Source organism: Leptopilina boulardi, unplaced genomic scaffold, assembly GCF_019393585.1.
Source record: "Leptopilina boulardi isolate dan_hultmark-lab unplaced genomic scaffold, ZJU_Lbou_2.1 LbouV2_325, whole genome shotgun sequence".
In the NCBI taxonomy this organism is placed as follows: Eukaryota; Metazoa; Arthropoda; class Insecta; order Hymenoptera; family Figitidae; genus Leptopilina; species Leptopilina boulardi.
In genome coordinates, this window is record NW_026137891.1 from 1702740 (window position 1) to 1720645 (window position 17906).

General features: G+C 25.8%; 5 protein-coding genes across 6 annotated transcripts; 2 read left to right on the forward strand and 3 right to left on the reverse strand.

The window, feature by feature from the left end:
• Positions 1–16: 16 nt before the first annotated feature.
• LOC127284730 (pyridoxal phosphate phosphatase PHOSPHO2-like) lies at positions 17–1365 on the reverse strand. The gene is made up of 2 exons (XM_051310354.1): positions 1043–1365; positions 17–874 (listed from the first exon to the last, which is right to left on the reverse strand). Exon 2 carries the CDS (start codon positions 872–874, stop codon positions 137–139), a length of 738 nt encoding a protein of 245 aa, XP_051166311.1. The 5' UTR covers positions 1043–1365; the 3' UTR covers positions 17–136.
• Positions 1366–1495: 130 nt separating this feature from the next.
• LOC127284725 (ankyrin repeat, SAM and basic leucine zipper domain-containing protein 1-like) lies at positions 1496–4020 on the forward strand. Its single transcript, XM_051310349.1, has 9 exons — positions 1496–1748; positions 1894–2062; positions 2130–2255; positions 2330–2447; positions 2519–2624; positions 2689–2823; positions 2904–3253; positions 3345–3567; positions 3656–4020. Exons 1-9 carry the CDS (start codon positions 1674–1676, stop codon positions 3800–3802), a joined length of 1449 nt encoding a protein of 482 aa, XP_051166306.1. The 5' UTR covers positions 1496–1673; the 3' UTR covers positions 3803–4020.
• Positions 4021–4083: 63 nt separating this feature from the next.
• On the reverse strand, positions 4084–7621 carry LOC127284723 (conserved oligomeric Golgi complex subunit 5). Its single transcript, XM_051310346.1, has 13 exons — positions 7461–7621; positions 7293–7385; positions 7042–7166; positions 6746–6965; positions 6509–6651; positions 6059–6446; positions 5865–5982; positions 5645–5785; positions 5173–5556; positions 4961–5086; positions 4765–4873; positions 4454–4672; positions 4084–4368 (listed from the first exon to the last, which is right to left on the reverse strand). The coding sequence occupies exons 1-13, from the start codon at positions 7498–7500 to the stop codon at positions 4183–4185; spliced, it is 2292 nt and encodes a 763-aa protein (XP_051166303.1). The 5' UTR covers positions 7501–7621; the 3' UTR covers positions 4084–4182.
• LOC127284724 (zinc finger MYND domain-containing protein 11) lies at positions 5080–15032 on the forward strand. 2 transcript variants are annotated; one of them, XM_051310348.1, is made up of 7 exons: positions 5080–5102; positions 10981–11391; positions 11474–11804; positions 11879–12195; positions 12258–12740; positions 12819–13007; positions 13561–15032. In XM_051310348.1, the coding sequence occupies exons 2-7, from the start codon at positions 10993–10995 to the stop codon at positions 13681–13683; spliced, it is 1842 nt and encodes a 613-aa protein (XP_051166305.1). In that variant the 5' UTR covers positions 5080–5102; positions 10981–10992; the 3' UTR covers positions 13684–15032. The 2 variants fall into 2 exon arrangements, with proteins under 2 accessions (XP_051166305.1, XP_051166304.1); XM_051310347.1 differs by lacking the exon at positions 5080–5102 and adding an exon at positions 7906–8102.
• Positions 14800–16662, reverse strand: LOC127284732 (protein LZIC-like). Its single transcript, XM_051310356.1, has 4 exons — positions 16427–16662; positions 16120–16260; positions 15925–16060; positions 14800–15861 (listed from the first exon to the last, which is right to left on the reverse strand). The coding sequence occupies exons 2-4, from the start codon at positions 16218–16220 to the stop codon at positions 15541–15543; spliced, it is 558 nt and encodes a 185-aa protein (XP_051166313.1). The 5' UTR covers positions 16221–16260; positions 16427–16662; the 3' UTR covers positions 14800–15540.
• Between the last annotated feature and the right edge of the window lie 1244 nt (positions 16663–17906).

A 17906-nucleotide genomic window follows, 5' to 3' on the forward strand; every position in this document is an offset into this window, starting at 1 on the left:
TAAATAAAACTCGAAATTTAAATCATTTAGAAAATTTATTGCTGTAATAAAAATTCACAAATTCGTTTATTAAAAAATCATCACCGTAGAATAAATCGTAAAATAAGGATTATATGATAATAATTTCCTTTCCTTCTCAATTATTTTCAATATTATTTAAATTCTTCAAATTCTCTAAAATATCATTTCCAGTTTCCCAAGGAATAACTTTAGCCTTCACTTGTTGTGATTTATCTTCATTTGTTTTTTTTAATATATTCACCAATGTATAGCCAATTCTTGGGCAAGCTACATCATTTTCAGAAAGTCTTAATATTGGACAAAAATCATTTTTTCCATCGCCAACATAAATAATTCGTTTAAAATTAATTCCCTCCAATGATCTTTTTGAAATATAATCATCTAATATTTGTCCTTTACATAAATTTTTGCTACTTAATTTACAATGATCTTGTTCATGATACATTTCTATTTTAAGCATATCTTCTTTTATTGTTGCTGGATTAGTGAAAATTTCTTTAACTGTGTGACTCAGACCTTTGTGTTTTAACCACCAATCTATAAATAATGAATTTGAATCGCTAATTATAATTATTTCACAATTACGCGAATGTAATTCACTTAGAAGATCATCAATTCCATTTACTGATGGTATTCGATTTATGGCATCTTTAATTGTTTTCACATCAATGAAATTTGCATTAAGTAATTGAAAAATTGTTCCCATATAAGCATTCCAATTATCAGGTTGATACATTCGTTTCACAGTATCAGGAATTTTATCACTTGATATTAATTTTCGAGCAACGATATCTGAATTGTCATCACAAATTGTGTGATCAAAATCAAATGCAACCAAAAATTGTAGAGACATCTAAAATTAAGATTAAATTAAATTTTAATAAACCTAATAATTTCGCATCGATTATAACAAAAACGAAAATTTAATTTAAAAAAAAAACACGTCTCAAACAAAGGATAAAAAGGTTATGTCAAACTTAAATTCAATTGATTAATTATTATAATTTAGAAACAAACGTACCTTAATTTAAATTCTTCCTCTTTTAATCGTATATAAAACTAAAATGTCTTAATATTATTGGTTTTTTTTTCCCCCTCAGACTTTTAATGACAGAATGATCACAGGTTTATAAATTAAATACTTGTTTCAAACTTAACTGTTTGCTGATCTATGTCCACATAATTATTACAAGCTCTTATTAAATGTCTCTTATATAAATTTTTGTTGGCGAAAATTAATTTTACAATGTCCATTAAATGTTTTTAAACAATTTTAAACTTCAGGAGCGGAGTGGAAAAAAAAATCGAAAAAATATAATTATCTAGCAGACGAATTTTTCCCGCCTTTGAATATTATTATTATATTTGTTTTTTAACTCTTGTAAACATGGTTATGTATTGATAAAACGTGTGAATTTTGAGAATATTTTTTTAAATTAAATTAAGATTTAAATGAATTTATAAAATTGTAAGCGGCACTGGAATATTTAAATTTTTTTACTATCGGTATGTGATGTGAAAAATTTAGTCACGTGGGATTGACAAGTAACACTGGAATAACGCCAGCAGGATATTGTTTATAAACATTGACATTTATATATAGAAAATTTTGACAGCAAGTTGCATGACATTTTAATTAAATATATTTAAAAATGTATCATAGACCGGCAGGAATGTCCGATGAGGAATCTGAGGACGATGGTTTTACATTTCATGACGACGACGAGGTTTGCGAGATATAAACATAACCTTAAAATTTTTTTTGCATAAAAATTATATTTTTAGAAAAATGATTTTAAAAAAGGATACACTTTTTTACTCGATAATTTAGATAAATATTTTTATATTTTCTTTTTGTATTTTGTTTTACAGATTGACAATAGATTTAACAGATATGAGAACGAGAGAGAAACAAATGGGGAAATTAATTTTGATAATAATGGTTCGGGTGATACAATTAGAGGAAGACGTAATGATGAATTTCAAGCTTTTACTGCTTGCATGTCCGGATCGATTTCTTTTATTGAGGAATATTTAGCATGTAATTATTAAATTTTATTTTAAAAATTTAAAAATTAATTTTTATTAATTTTGTTTATTATTATTAGCTGGTCGACATATTGATGATTTTCTACATTCAGGATGGTCTTTACTTTTATACGCTGCTTCCGCGTCACAGACAGAGCTCGTGAAATATTTGCTTGACAATGGAGCAAATCCAAATTTACATCAAGGTTCGTTTAGAATTATTTTGATGACAAAATCAAATCTCATTTTAATTATTGTATTACATTTAATTTTTTTCCAGATGGTTTCACACCTTTAATGGCCTTAAGTAATTGTCCGCGAGCAACTCAAAATTGTTTAGAATGTCTAAAAGTTTTATTGAACGCCAAAGCCAATACACATGCATGGGGTAAACGAAGGTATTTATATTTTTCCTACTAAACATAAAAAAAAACTAATTACTGGAATAATTTCCCTTCTTTTCTTTCAGAGAAACGGCTTTAATGCTTGCTTGTAAAATGCGAGATGTTGAATTTGTAAAAGAACTTATTAGAAATATGCGAAGTGTTAATGCAGCAGATAGTGAAAATCAGACGGTTCGATATATTTTACATAAATTATGAAAATTATTTTCATAAATCTAATAATTATTTTTTACAGGCATTATTTTATGCAGTAAAAGCTAATAGATATGAAATTGTTGAAGTACTATTGTATTGTAATGCAGAAATATCCATAAAAGATCGATTTGGAGATATGCCTTATGATATTGCAAAAACTAAAGGATACGATAAAGTAATTACAATTCATTTTTGTGAAAAAAATTTTTCATTTTCTTTGCTTTTGAAAAAAATTTACAAAAAATTTTTTGATAGATTGCTGCTTTATTAGATGAGGAGGAATTTGATGAATCTCCACCAACAGCCGATATATTGGATATAAATGAATGGAAGGATTTATTTCCGGCAATTGCATCAAAGAGGAAGGATAAATTAAATTTTGAAATAAATACAATATTATATGGAATGAATTTAGATGGATATAAGGAACTTTTTCGTGGAATGGATTTGAAAACATTTTTAAAACTCGGTGAAGACGATTTAGAAAAATTGGGAATGGATATCAGTATTCATAGAAAGAGATTTGTTGCCGATCTTCATAGATTTCATTCAAAAAAATGGAATATGAATAGTTTGGGAGTTATTAAAAAAAATTTACCCTATACGTACGTTTTTTTTTTTTAATCGACTCAATTATTTTTGTTATGGTCATTTGAAATTGTAAAATATGTAAAACTTATAATTTTCTTTTCACAGAATATTTGATGGCGTTCTAACTTTAGGCAATGCTGCGAGACAAATTAACATCGTTGGAACAAGTTTTCGTTTTATTGTGAATAATTTGATGAGAGGGCAAAAAGAAAATTTGGAACTTTCTCCTCAGCAAAAAGTCGATTACAGTAATGAGTTAGAAGAAACGGAAAAAGAGTTAATAAGACTTAAAAATGATCTATTTCTGGTGAAACAACTTGCGGATAAAGTATGGAAAACGAATTTTAAGATTTTAATTTATAGAAATTTAAAATGGTATTAATATAAATTATAACTATTTTTTTATTTAATTTCAGATCGATAAAGAAACGGAGATTAAACTGCCAGCAACTTTCATTGCTAAGAAGAGAAGGACTTATAAATTGAAAATAGCCATCGGGATTTTTGCAATAATCACCATTTATTTTGCAAAATCGAAAATTTCCAAATTGTGCATCGATTAAGGGAGAAGTATTTTTTATTTTACTTTTTTTATATAAAAAGTGAACACAAATATCGTCTACCTCGAATTAAGTACATTTTTTAAAAAATATCTTCTGTTAATAGTTTAAGAAAAAAATTACTTTATTTTCGCATTTAGTATTAAGAATGAGAGAAGACTATTGTGATTTACTTTAAGAATTTTTCTAAATATAAAAATTAATTTTCTTAATCAAATTAATTTCATCAAATCTCTTAATATTTAATACATTTAAAAAAATTATTTTTCTATTAAGTTAAGACATTTTTGAATTTTGATAATTTCTCCTTTTATTTAAAGAAGGGCATAACAATATGTGAATGATTTAACAAAATACATTTTCAGATTTTCTTTTTTTCAAATTTAACGATCGTAAAAACTCACTAGTTTTGTCATCAATGGAAATAGAGGATGGAATGTCGGAAGATTTCGTTGTCGTATCGTTAATTCATAACGTTGAAGTGGTCCATTACTTAATGATAATCGTTCTTTTTCATTTGGATGATTGTCCATCCATTGTGACAATCGATTAATAGACCAACCGGCACTCTGAAAAATTGTTTTTATTAAAAAAAAAATAATTTTGAGTATATAAAAATTATTTATGAGTTTGAATTATAGAATTTTTTTTTACCTGATGAGGAGAGGGTAAATCGGAAGGTGCTCCTGAAAATAGATGTAAAAGAATAAGTGAAGGTGGAACGCTACTTTCGTCATCTTCAAGAACTTTTTGTACAATTTTCTCCGGTTCCAAAGGAAGAAGAGCTTTCATTGCACGAAGTATTCTGTATTGTTGCTGTTCAATGGAACCTAATTGACCACCTCTACAAAGTGGAGCGACAGCTACTTCCATCTGGAATAATAAATTCACTCAAAATCACGTTACAAGGTAATTAATTTAATTTTAAAAAAATTTGCAATACTTTTTTCTATAAAAAAAAATACCTGAGTAAAGTCGACAATTAATTTTGCTCTTCCATAATCCGTTAAAGGTCTTAATAAACAAGCGTGTCTTACAAATAATTCTATACACCTCGAAGCAACAGATTTACAACTGAAAATACATAATTTTATTTACCTTTTTTATAAATAGAAGAATTTCGATTTAATATTTTAGTTAAATTTTAAATGAACAATTTACCAATCAGCAACAACTGCTTGATTTTTGTAAGGTGCAAGAAAAGTATTCACAGAACGCAAAATGAATCCCTGAAGCTCACGCATGTAGAGAGAAGATCCAATTTCCCGTCCCAAAGGACTACTGGTTCTGAAAAGAAAAATATGTAAGTTTTTAAAATTACTTAAAATTTTTATTTAATATATTAATTAAATTATTGAGTAAAATGTTCATACTCTCTAAATTCAGGATCATCGTGCATTGTAACGATAATACTTTCAATAGCGTCATTAATCGATGATAATAGTGGTGTGAGAATATTTTTTGATAAATTACTTGTTTCTTCTAAAGCAGTTGCAATGACAATGGCACTTTCTGTTGATAAATTACTCGATAAATTGGCAATGACACGATTTATTTGAGCTGATAAATAATATAAAAGATTTGCAAGATTAACATTCGTTTGTTGTCCAGGAGTTGCAGTGTCAATTACTTGACTTGCTTCACCACCAGTTACAAGATTTTGTTCACATTTCAAGCAAAATAAACGAATTGCTTTGCCAACATTTCGCGATACTATTGTCGATAAACCCTCATCAACCAATGAGACACTTAATTCACTGAAACAGAAATTTTTTTTTGCAAATGAAAATTCCTCTAGAAAATTTTGATAGTTTAGAATATATTTTAGAAATATTATTTGATTACCTGGTTATTGTTCGAATTAAAGTGTCAATTTCTTCTTGACTTGGTGTACAATCACCGGAGAACATTGTATGAACTGGATCCAAAAGTCTTGATACAGATCGTGATAAATATGCATTTTCAAAAGGGGCTAAAATATTTCGACTGAAAAAGAAATAGTAATTTAATTTTTATTTAATATTCTAATATTTTAATGATATTTAGTGGAGAAAATAAATCTTACTCTACACTATATGTTCCTATTGCTTGAGAACGATCTTTGAGATGTTTACTTAAATCCAAAAATATTCTTAAAAATTTTGGATACTCGCCTTCTAAGGCTTGTTTTATAAAAGATGATCCTTTGGAAAAACAGAGAGAAAATTATTTTCATATAAATTAAATGTTGAAATTGAAAAAATTTAATTTAATTCTCACCTTGTGCTCGTTCAACGAGAATATTTGCAACAATATTAGTTACTTTTGTCCAAAATGGTTCGGACATGTTGTCAAATTTTTTTGAATGATTTTCAAGTAATATCCTCTGTAATAATTCCATTTGAATGCATTGATTGTATATTGATTCTTGAAATAATTTTTCAAGATTTTCCCATAATTTAATGCGTAAATTTCCTGATGAACCTGGCGATGGTACAGTGGCTCTTCCGGGTGCACCTCTTTTTCCCGGTTCTTGAATTAAAACCAATGAAACATCTAAAGCTTCTCTTGCGAATTCTTCAATTTCAGAAGTTGCCGATGCTTCTATAGAGTTCACTGCACTTTCGAGAATACCCAAATTTTCGAATACTTGAACTGCAACTGTTACCTGTTGATATTACATTGAAAATTAATATTTAACATAGATTTTTTGTTTTAAAAAATAAATACCTGGCCTCGGTCTTTATTTTGCAATCCAGAAGTCAAGGAATTAGTCGCCATTTTTTGAACTGTTATTTTATGAGCTTTTATATTTTTATGATCATCTGCTATTATATCCAAATTACTTAAATCCGTGTCAGACATCAATAATTCTGTTATTATTAATTAGAAAAATATAAAAATTGTGTAAGGAAAAAGTGAATTTTTTTTCTAGCATTAAATAAAAGAGAATTAATTATTAATTACCAAGTTCATGTAGGCAATTAGCAGCTTTAACAATATCAGGTCCATTGTTAGTGCTACTCATTTGTGAATTCAAGCGATTTGACAAATGTTGCATTCTTCCAATTTTACGTAATAAATCGGAAGTTTCGTGGAGCCTTGCAAGCATTAAAGTTTGTGTTTCTATTCTATTGAAAGGTTCCACAACTTTTCCACGTAAACGTTCTACTGCCGATAAAAGACTCTGCAGAAAATTGTTTAAGATTAATTTTTTTTTTTTAATTTATTTTAAATTAAACTTTATTTAATTATAAATTTACTTGAACGTGATTTTGCATTATTGCTAGAACTCCTTCGAGTTTTTCCACCCATGTTGCTTGAGACAGTAAATCCTCGTAATTTGCAAGAACTTGCTTTTGTAATTCAGTGTCTAAAATACTGACAGCTGAAAAAAATTTACATTAAACAAATAAATATTTAATAGAAAAGAAAACAATTGAAATAAAACAAAAATTCAGTCATTTATTTCCAGTAAACAAAAAATAGAAGTTAAAATCTAAAAATTTATTACCTTCTCCTAATTTATTCAATTGTTGAGCTACAGATAGTATCTGATTGGTAACACTTTGTTTTTCATTACCTCTCAAAAATTGTTTTAAAAAATCTAAAAAAAAACAATTGAATTTTTAAAAATAATTTATTTGTTTACAACTGGTTAGGTTATGTTTTGAAAAATTACCATCATTTTCAATGCTTTGCCAATCCGTGGATTCATTCATATTTATAGTATTAAAAAAATTACATACATATATTTTTCTGACATAAAGTTTTTTAATGTTTTTAAACTAATTTTCTATCAGCTGTCAAAAATGTCAAAAACGTCAGCAAAAAAAAAAATATTCGAGAATCCTGAATCGATTTATCGAACGATAGTCGCGAAAATTCAAATTTGTAAAATAATTTCTTGGTAATCAATGTTTACAAATTAATTCTCTACATTACGAATATAGACTGGGATATAATAAAGAAAACTAGGTTTAATTAATGTTAATTAATTTATTATACTAAAAAATTATCTTAGTTTTTTTATTGAAAACTGAAATGTTTGTTACAAATATTCGCGCCATTACGCATGCGTATGAGTTTAAAATAACGGCGCCATCTATAAATTTTATAGATGGCGCTTTAAAAAAAAAAATTGTGTTATAGACGTGACGTGCACATCTTTGATAAATTGATGTCAGCAATTTGATTTACTTGATAATAATTTTCTTTAATTATTTACGTAAATTTTTCTCTTCCAAAGATGCAATGAAATTTTAACAATCCATTTCAGGTTTCTATAAAGAAATTTTTTGCTTCCATACTGTTTTTTCTCTTGGTAAGTTCTTTTTTACACTTCTTTACAATTTTTGTTTCATCTTAAAAAAAAAATCCCTTAATTCCACAATAATATATAACAAATAAAATACAACATTATTATTATATCTAGTTTTAAAAACAACTTTTAGTAAATATTTCACATAATGTTTCTAAAATGTGACATTTTTTTTTTTTTTGACACAAATGACACGTAACGACTTTCACTTGGAAGTCTCATTTTTCAGTCCTTAAAAGTTCATTTAAGTATCCCTATATTTCATCATAAATAAAATTTTAGATTTTTAATGTTATATGTAAAATAAATGAATTATAAACTAGGATGAATAGAATTATCTTTTTTTGTTACTTCGTTGGTTTTTAATATTTTCATCATGTTAATGTTTAGATAATTTCTTGCAATTGCAAATGAAATTGCTCCTAAAAATGAACTGTCCATTAACCAATTTGGAATGTTCATACATAAAAAAACTTTAATTAATACTTCCATAAAAAGTGGAGTCCATAATATAAATGCTAAGATTAAATTGATTTTTAAAATTTTGGTAAATTTCTCCGTTGTTTCTAGATTTTTCAAAATATTCTTCAATAATTCGTCTTCTTTAATAATTTCAATTTTCATAGATGAATTTTGTTCTTCTACAATTTCTTCAGTTGGAGATTTTTTCATTTCTGTAAACCAACTAATATTTTTAATCTTTATTTCGTCATTATCTTTATATTTCTTTTCAATTTTATCTTTATTGAAATTTGTAAAAATTTTCAAAGTGATACAATTTGTTTCTATTTTGTCCTTAATTTGTTTAAATTTATAACTCACACAAACATTTATTATAGTCGATGTTAAAATTGGAATAAAATAAATGATGAAAAGTAAAATAAAAAGATGAATTTTCAAAAAATTTGTCGATATTAAACATTGATTTTTTAAACACTGTGATTCGTTTGAAAAAATAATTTCCATATTTCTATTCACACGTAATTTGTCCTTAATTTTCACTTTTTGAATTCCATTTTTAATTTTATTTACAAGATCCTCGTAAATATCATTTTTTGATACAATTTTGGTATTTAAATCAAAATTATAATTTGTTTCATTTTGTAAAATGTCTGTTTTCAAATTTGAATTTTCATAATTATTGACATTTTTTTCAGATTCAATAGGTTGGAAATAATTATTTGTATTATCAAATTCTAAGTTAGTTTGATTTTTTTCTAAATCTTGAAATAATTTCCATTCGTCGACAAATTCATTTTGAGGGAATGAAAAATTTGTTTCCATAAATTTTGTAATATTCCAAAGATCAGAAGTATTAAAGGAATGATGATTTTTTCTATCATTTTCCGATAATGTGTTATTGATTAATTTGTAAATATTTGAAACAACATTGTCTATTTCTTGAGAATTTGATTGAATTGAATCATTTGACTCAATGTAATTATTTGAAATTTGTGAATAATGACTTGAATTCGTGAAAATTTCTGATAAAAGTGATTTATTTTCAGAATGACAATGATCAAATGGAAAATTTGTGGTGAAAATACAGTCATCTTTTATATTTGTTCGTTCCTCGGATAATTTTGGATATTCTCCAAAATGTAAAATAATTGTAATTAAAAATGGTAGAAGCCATTGAAAAATAACATTAACCAGTGTTATTTTATATTTTGATGATTGATTAAAATTAATGTTCTTCAAATTATGAAGAGTTGATGTTTTTATATTATCGGAAATTATATTCTCAAGATCGGAATCTTTATTATTTTCCTCTGATGTTCCAGCTGATGGTTCATTTGATTCTTCTCGAACAATTTTTTTCTCGTTCATTAAATTTTTCATTGTTTTAATTGATTTGGTGCAAGTTTCATCAAGACGATTAATATTGATAATATAATGTAGAGAATATCCCAATAATGATATAAAAGCATTGGTGAATGGAATAAAAAACATTCCATAATTCATTATAATATTAAATTCACAATTGATTGGATTTTCCATTTTTTTCTGTTCTGGGTATTTGAAAAAATAGTCAACATCACGATTAAATTTTGTCACATTATTAAAAACACTGTCACTTTTTTCATTAATTGTTGTATTCATATTTAAATGATTGATGAGAAAAATTATTCCCGCAAATATTGAACTAAAAGCGTCGGATATTGTAAATAAATGATGAGGAGATGTCATGCATTTTTTGATATTTTCACGAAATAAATAGAAAAGAGTTGTTAAACTTGAACCGAATAGCGCGTAGGCAGCAAATCCCAATGTTGTCGAATACATTTTTTATTAAAAGAATTTTTAAGAGATACAACTTTTTTAATTAGTTTTTTTTTAAAAATTGTCTTTTATTTAGAAAATAAAAGTTTCTTTTTAAAACATTAATCGTCGATACCGTTTCTTTTAGATGCTCGTTACAAATTAAAAGACAGTTTTAGTTAAAAACTTCCACTTTGCAAATGTGAAATTCTTTATAGGGGCTTATTTCCTGATAAGAGAAATTCTATACTGGAAATGTATAACTGTAAAAAAAGAATAGGGGCTAGGGTTTTATTTTTTTAAACCCAGCTATTTTTAGCAATTTTTTCTAGTACTTATTTATTCAATTTTATTTTATTATTAAATTCTGTTTTTTGTTGAGACATTTTTAATTCTTTTTTTTTTTTTTAATAGCCTACGGTTGATAAACTGACTATTAAATTTTGTAATAAAATTCTAAGCAAAATTTAAAAGCAGAATTTTTTCTTAAATATAATATTTATTTTTATATAACGAAATTATTATTATTTATTTAAATTTCCTTGTTATAATTTTTTTTTGTTATATTATTTATTATTGTAAATATTTATCAATAATTTGTTTGTTTTTTTTTTTACAGTGAATATTCGTCATGTCCATAAGACGTCGAACAGATCCATTGAAAGCAATGAGAATATGGGACTCAATAAAAATTACATTGAACCAAAGAAATTTACCGACGTACGATCGTATTGCACGACATTTGGCACGTGTTTATGGAATTTCGGAACAATCAGCACAAGATGAATTGAGTAGTGCATTATTGGATGGAATTTTATTGAAAACACTTCCCGGCAAATGTGGCACTGAACAAGAAATTTTGTCAATGCCCTCGGAGACAATTTCATTTGATGATGTTAAACACGATTGGTATTGTTGCGAGTGTCATAAGGCTGGAAAAGTTGATTGTTGCGAACAATGTCATCGTGTATTTCATTTAGAATGTCATGTACCTGAGAATACGGAGAAAAAGCTTTGTTCATTTTGTGAAGTTCGTTTTTTCTTTTTTTTTTTTCATTTTACTTTCTTTCCTTTCTTTTTTTTTTTTAAACGAATCTGATTTTTTTTTTCAGAAAATAAATTGCGATGTTTTTGCAAATGGAGAGGAATTAAATAAAATTTTAGGCTATATGTGTGGACATTTAAAAACAAAATTACCGGCTGAAATTACAAATCGACAAATTGTTGAGGATAAAAATACACCGGTTGCACCTCCTGGCGGTTTAGCGGGTCCAACTTGGATTAGCGAGGGAGAGGATTCATGGAGACCGGGTATTTTAATTAAAAATCATATGGATCTTGCGATGATGGATGCAAAAACACGTCGAAAAGAATATAAAAATCTTGCCGAATTTCAAGCCGAGGCTCACAATATTCTGCACAATATTATTATTTATCATGGAGGTGAATTTTCTTTTTTTTTTTTTTTTCTTTCTATTAATTATTTTCATTTTTAACAAAAATTCTTATGTTTTTAGAGCAGAGTATAGTGGGAGAAATGGGAATCAGAATGTATGAGGATTGTTGTTATGATCTTCAAGAAATACGTCGTTGTTCAGATTGTTATCGACTTTCTAATGAGAAAGGCGAGAAAATGTGGTTCTGTAAACCTTGTAATCCACCCCATAAATTAGTTTATGCAAAACAAAAAGGCTATCCCTATTGGCCAGCAAAAGTCATGCAAATTTTAAAAGGTAATATTTATGATGTCAGATTTTTCGGTGGACAACATTTAAGGGCGAATATCAGTGAGGAATTTATACGACAAATTAATGTTAATCTAAAAAATCTCCAGGTAAATATATTTAAATATCAAAAATAGATAAATAGGATTTAATTTTTTTTTTTTTTTTCTAGATAAAAAAATCGAATGCTTGGAATAAAGCGTACGATGAACTGAAACACCATCAAGCCTTACTTCAAAAACTTGGAAAAAGAAAGAATGTTGATGTTAAGGAAATGAATAATGTGAAAGAGAAAAAAATTCGCAAATTAGAAAAAATATGTACCAAAGACGCACCAAATTTTCCATTGAAAAAACAACTTTTAAAAGACTTGAGAGTTAAAGTTGAAAGAATTAGTTCAGAAGGTAGTTCGGATCATTCGGAAAAGGAGGATAAAGATGATAAGGATAATTTATCAAAATTAATAAAGAAAAAAATAATAGAGAAAAATTCACCAATAATTCATCAGATTACTGAAGAAATTTCCAGTTCTTTGACACAGGGTATTAAAAAAGAAGGATCAGAAGAAGATATGGTCACGTCAAGTTGTCAGGAACCAAGAACAAAATGTGTTCTAATACAAACGGAACTTCAATCTGAAGTTTTTCCTGGCAAGGTGCATTTTCACGATTAATTATAATTTTTATTTAATTAAATTTTTGAAAATTTACAAAAGTTTTTTTTATTTTTACAGGTGAAAAGAGAACGTAGAACTTCTGATCAACATGGGGTAATTGATAAAATGCGTCAGGAACTTCGTCAGGAAATGGAAAAAGAAAAATGTCGAGAAATTGAAAATCTACAGGCGGAACATGCGAAGCAGATACGACAATTGAAGGAAAGACATCAGCAACTTGTTTCCGAAATAAAGAAAAAACAATGGGTATGTCTTTTTAATATTATTCCAATTAGCAAAAGGTACTTTTTTGTTTTCCAAAACGAAAACCATTTTTTGGCGAAATTCTCCTAAAATTTAAAAACAAATTTAATAATAACTAATTTTATTAATTTAAAAAAAAAACTATAATTAAAACTGATTATTCAAAGGAAAATTAAAAATCACTAATTAAAATTTTTTAAAGTTAAATTTATTTTTAAAATTGAATTAAAACTAAAATTTTAATAACTAAATTAAACTAATTTAAAAAATTAAATAATTTTAACAAATCAAAATAATTTATTAAACTAACATTTTTTAAGAAGAAATTTTTTAAATTAGTTTTTCACGCTGGAAAATTTGTCTCTCAATCATTTGGGAAGACATTTCTGATTAGCCCCAAAGATCGAGGGTATCCAGTGATATATTTGGTGTGGAAAATTTTTTTTTTATGAGTTTGTATTTCATTAAAAAATCCGGTTTTTAATGATATAAACATTGATTCGTATTTAGTTTATTGTACAGGTAAAATGTGTGAAATAAAAAAAAATTTTTACAGTGCTATAATTGCGAGACCGAAGCAATTTACCATTGCTGTTGGAATACTGCATACTGTAGCACAGATTGCCAGCAACTTCATTGGCAGCGAGAGCATAAGAGAGTATGTCGACGCAAACGATAACGATTGAATTCATCAACATTGTCAAATAGATCGCTGAAAGCACAAATATTTCTTCTTGATATGACGGAATTGCTTTCCAAGCCTTTCTTTTGAAAAAAAGGCAATGTTTTATTAAAAAAAAAAATGATGAAATAGTCACTTGACCAAACAAATTTTGACACGAGGTTTTTCTCTTTCAAAAAAAAAAAAAAAAATTAATAATTACAATTTGTCGATTTTAGGACAAAAAAAAGAAAAGAGAATATTTAGACAACATATTGAATAATTAACTGACTAATCTTTAAAGTGTTTCGGAAATTTTTTTTTTCTAATATTGTACATAGTTTGGAGTCACGAGTCTCTTTTTCGAATGGAAATTTAACAACAAAAAATTGCTTTTAAAATTTTAGTACGTATAGAAAATTTTCAGATAAGTTAAACTTATCTTTTGAAAAATTTAAAAGTTTTGTCAGTATCATAAACAAAAGTATTTTGTAGGTCAGAGTGTCGTATATTTTTTGAAAAGCTTAAAAGAATTTTTTATTCTCAAAAAAGCTATAGATGATTTTCTTTTACATAGCTATATATATGCTTTTCTTCTAAAACATAAAAAAGTAAAAAAAAAAATTAATTTCTTTAGAAATTTTAATAATTTCTTCTTTTTAATATCATAAATTACTCCCTTTTATATTTATCCTTTTATCAAGTTAAAAATAATTTTCAAGTCATAATTTATTTTCTTCTTTATAAAAAGTTATGACTTTTTTTTTCTCTTTTTTCTTTATTTGATGTTTTTTTTTTAGCAATATTTCTTACTCTTTATCACTCGTGAATATTCCGATTGTGATTTGTTTTCTCTTTTTTAAAATCCTTTTGTCAAGTCGGTGAACTTGTTATTGCATTTCTAATTTTTTTTGTGTTTGTTTATTTTTTAATTTTATTTAAATTAAGAAAGAAACTGCTTGAAGTTTGTGCTCTTTATATTTCTGAGCAATGAGTAGAAAGAAATTGCTGTGATAAATTGCACATAGTGCAAGCATTCTGTACAAAAAAAAAGCCTTAAAAAAAATTGCAAATAATACTTTAATATATATTCTCTATCTTGAGTCAACTTTAAAAAAAAAAAGAAAATTCTCATTAATTTTAAAGATTTATTATTTAATTTCTTAATTTGAAATTTTATAATGAAAGTACGAATACAAAAGAATATAATTAATTCGAATGGAAATTAAAAATAGTGAAGAAAATGCATAAAATTTAAATTCCTCATCGTAACGCCAAAAAAAAAATAGATATTTGCACAGCTCGAAACTTTCAGTCCTTACAAAAAAGAAAGCATTTTAATCGTTCCTATTATATATTACAATGAATAGCAGTTAAATCGACGTATATTATTTAGTTTATTATATTTTACAATTGTCTTCGAAAAAAAAAAAATAATTGCCCGTTAAGATTTTCATATTAAAAAAAAGACTCTTGTATATTATGAATTTGATTCATAAAATAAACATTTAATTCAAAAAAGCTTTAATTCCATTATAAGTATATATACACGATCAGTGTTAAAAGTTAAAGCTTTAGTCATATACATATAAATATTATTAACGGGATCAAAAGTACTAAAGTACATTAATTATAATTACATTTAGAAATTATAGAAATTATAACTGGACAAAAAATAAACAAGTCTAGTAATTGTAATTTCTTTGAAGTGTTTTTTAGACTTAATTTCAATTTTTTTTTTTGACTTTTCAGATTTATCTTCAATTGTAGTTAAAAACAATAACTGCATAAAATGATGTATAAAATATAAATTACTATTTACAAGCTTTTAGTGACAAAAAACAATATAGCAAACTGTGAATTTAAATTGAATTTTTAAGTTTTTATTTCTTTTTCTTCATTTGAAGTTAGATTTTCGTTTTCACTGATTTTGATGAAATTTGTAGTTATTACTCCATTTAGTGTTAATTTTTCGAGTAATTGCAATTCAGCTTGATTTAATTTTTCTCCCAATTGTCGTAAAGCACTTAATACTTCACCTCGTTGTCTTTCACTGGCGTCTTTACTTAATTTACCAAGTTTTAATTCTCTATCAATTTCCAATAGTCGATTTCTTAAACGATCAGGTTCTCTTTTACCAAACATTCTAATCACTGCGGGAGTTTTGAATGCTGAACTAATTGCTACTTGTGTTGCCTATAAGAAAATTAATTAATTTTTTTTTCTATTAATTTGTTAATTAATAAAAATTAAATTTACCATTTGCATTGCTCCAAGTTCATCAACAAGTGACACATCTCCAGATATAAGTCTTTGTAAACTTTCATTAAATTCTCTCAATTGTTCCATAGTTTCTTCTTTAGTTTCCTCATATTCAGCGTCTTCTAATTCATCTCTAAAACATCAATTTTTTTTTAAGGAATCAATTTTTTTTCCAATGCGCAAAACAATTACCTGCAATTTTCTAAATCTTCCAATTGTTGTACAAGCCGATCAAGTTGTTCTTCTAAATTTTTTCTCAGTCTTTCAGTTTCTGCTTTTCCGTATGAAGTCATTTTTAGTGTTTTTTTTCTTCTTCTATAATAAATAAATAGACTGAAAATAAAAATATTCTTTTTAATGTAAAATTCGAGGTTATGTTTATATAAAGTGAAATTCAATTTTCCACCAACAAAGATTATAAGTAAAAGGATTCTAGTTTAATGCACAATTAAGAATTGTATAAACTATTACATATTTTTGTCGTTTATTATAAACTTACTGTTTTCTATTATAGAATTAGATTTAATTTTATGTTTTCAAATGAATAACATAATGCACCGGTTTTAGTTCAAGTTTTCGACTACGAATGGCGCATCAATCGCCAAGTGAAATTCATCATTGAATGCTTTTTGCGAATTACTGAATTTATTTTTTTATTGTATTATTATTTAGACTATTGTGAAAAAATTCTCAGTACTGATAAATATTATTAAAGCAACGAACAAGGCACTACGCTAAAATGTACGTATATTCTACTTTTCTGCATGCATAAATAATGTTAATTTTCATCAGGATAGAAAACGCATTTGTTGATAAAGGGGATGGATATAAAGTTTTTTTTTTATGGTAAAGAAAAAAATTATTAATACTTTTGTATGATATAATTAAGAAATTTATAGAATCTTAAAGTTCAATTTAATTCATTTGTTTGCATTCTTTTAAAAAGTCATTAAATTATTTCCGTTCATTGAAACAGTAGTATATGTATTTTTTATCGTTGGTGATGAAATCTTGGCGCAAAGAAAGTGAACACATGTCTTGCAAGGAATTTTTTTTCATTTCTTAATCTTTCGAGTGTTTATTTTTTGAAAATAGGTAATATTTTTTCAATAATTTGTTAAATATTGAATAGTATTATATAATTTGATATTTATGATGAAAATATTTAATATTATGGTAAGATATATAGCATTGGAATTTTCTAACCTATAATTCTAAGACGTGGGGGAAAAACCGTTGGTCATTAAAAATTCTAGAATTTTACATTAATTTTGTTTATTTCGAGTTGAATATATACAAAGTATACTGCAAATGAAAAAGTATTCGATATTTAATTTTACATAGAATATTAATTATATTTTCGAATTATTAATTTTTACGCAATTTTACGATTAAACACAATAGTTGCGTCTTTTCATTCTCGCGAAAATCAAAATGGCTGAAAATTTAATATTTCTGGTTGTAATTCTTTTTTTGTGTTAAACAACTAAATTGATATAAAAAATTGTAGATTTATGAAAATTTTAAAAATAATTAGAGAATTTTTTTTTAAAGTTTTAATGAGTCAAATTAAAAAAAATGACAATTTTTTTTAACGGATATTTTGAATTTTTGCAAAGGTTTATAGTTAATAAAACTATTGAAATTAGTAATTTTTAAATGGAGTAATTTTTACAAAATTTAATTAGAATTTTTTATTATATACCTTAAAGGAAAATAATATTTAAAAAAATTAGATAAAATGTTCTTATATTCTGATTCAAATTCCTTGTTATATTTGTAATTTAATTAAATTTGCGTGTTTGAGGACAAGGTTCTTAGACTAGACTATAAAATACAGTATGCAGGTCATTGCATCTGTTTCCAAGGTACTTCCAGTCCGAAAGATTAACAATTTATTATATTATTATTTAATTTAGTTTCTGAAATTTTTAATTTTTATTTTAAAAAATTTGGAAAAAAAATTGTTTGCAAAAATT

Excerpts from the sequence above, each read along its gene's own strand:
- LOC127284730 (XM_051310354.1), bottom strand. The coding sequence starts at position 874 with ATGTCTCTACAATTTTTGGTTGCATTTGATTTTGATCACACAATTTGT.
- LOC127284723 (XM_051310346.1), bottom strand. The coding sequence starts at position 7,500 with ATGAATGAATCCACGGATTGGCAAAGCATTGAAAATGATG. Across the intron at positions 7,167-7,292 it reads ATTGAATAAATTAGGAGAAG|CTGTCAGTATTTTAGACACT; the intron begins GTAATAAATTTT and ends AATTTTTTTCAG. Across the intron at positions 6,447-6,508 it reads AAAATAAAGACCGAGGCCAG|GTAACAGTTGCAGTTCAAGT; the intron begins GTATTTATTTTT and ends TAATATCAACAG.
- LOC127284725 (XM_051310349.1), top strand. The coding sequence starts at position 1,674 with ATGTATCATAGACCGGCAGGAATGTCCGATGAGGAATCTGAGGACGAT. Across the intron at positions 2,448-2,518 it reads CATGCATGGGGTAAACGAAG|AGAAACGGCTTTAATGCTTG; the intron begins GTATTTATATTT and ends CTTTTCTTTCAG. Across the intron at positions 2,824-2,903 it reads AAACTAAAGGATACGATAAA|ATTGCTGCTTTATTAGATGA; the intron begins GTAATTACAATT and ends ATTTTTTGATAG.
- LOC127284724 (XM_051310348.1), top strand. The coding sequence starts at position 10,993 with ATGTCCATAAGACGTCGAACAGATCCATTGAAAGCAATGAGAATATGG. Across the intron at positions 12,196-12,257 it reads TTAATCTAAAAAATCTCCAG|ATAAAAAAATCGAATGCTTG; the intron begins GTAAATATATTT and ends TTTTTTTTCTAG. Across the intron at positions 13,008-13,560 it reads AAATAAAGAAAAAACAATGG|TGCTATAATTGCGAGACCGA; the intron begins GTATGTCTTTTT and ends AAATTTTTACAG.
- LOC127284732 (XM_051310356.1), bottom strand. The coding sequence starts at position 16,220 with ATGACTTCATACGGAAAAGCAGAAACTGAAAGACTGAGAAAAAATTTA. Across the intron at positions 16,061-16,119 it reads GAAGATTTAGAAAATTGCAG|AGATGAATTAGAAGACGCTG; the intron begins GTAATTGTTTTG and ends TTGATGTTTTAG. Across the intron at positions 15,862-15,924 it reads AACTTGGAGCAATGCAAATG|GCAACACAAGTAGCAATTAG; the intron begins GTAAATTTAATT and ends ATTTTCTTATAG.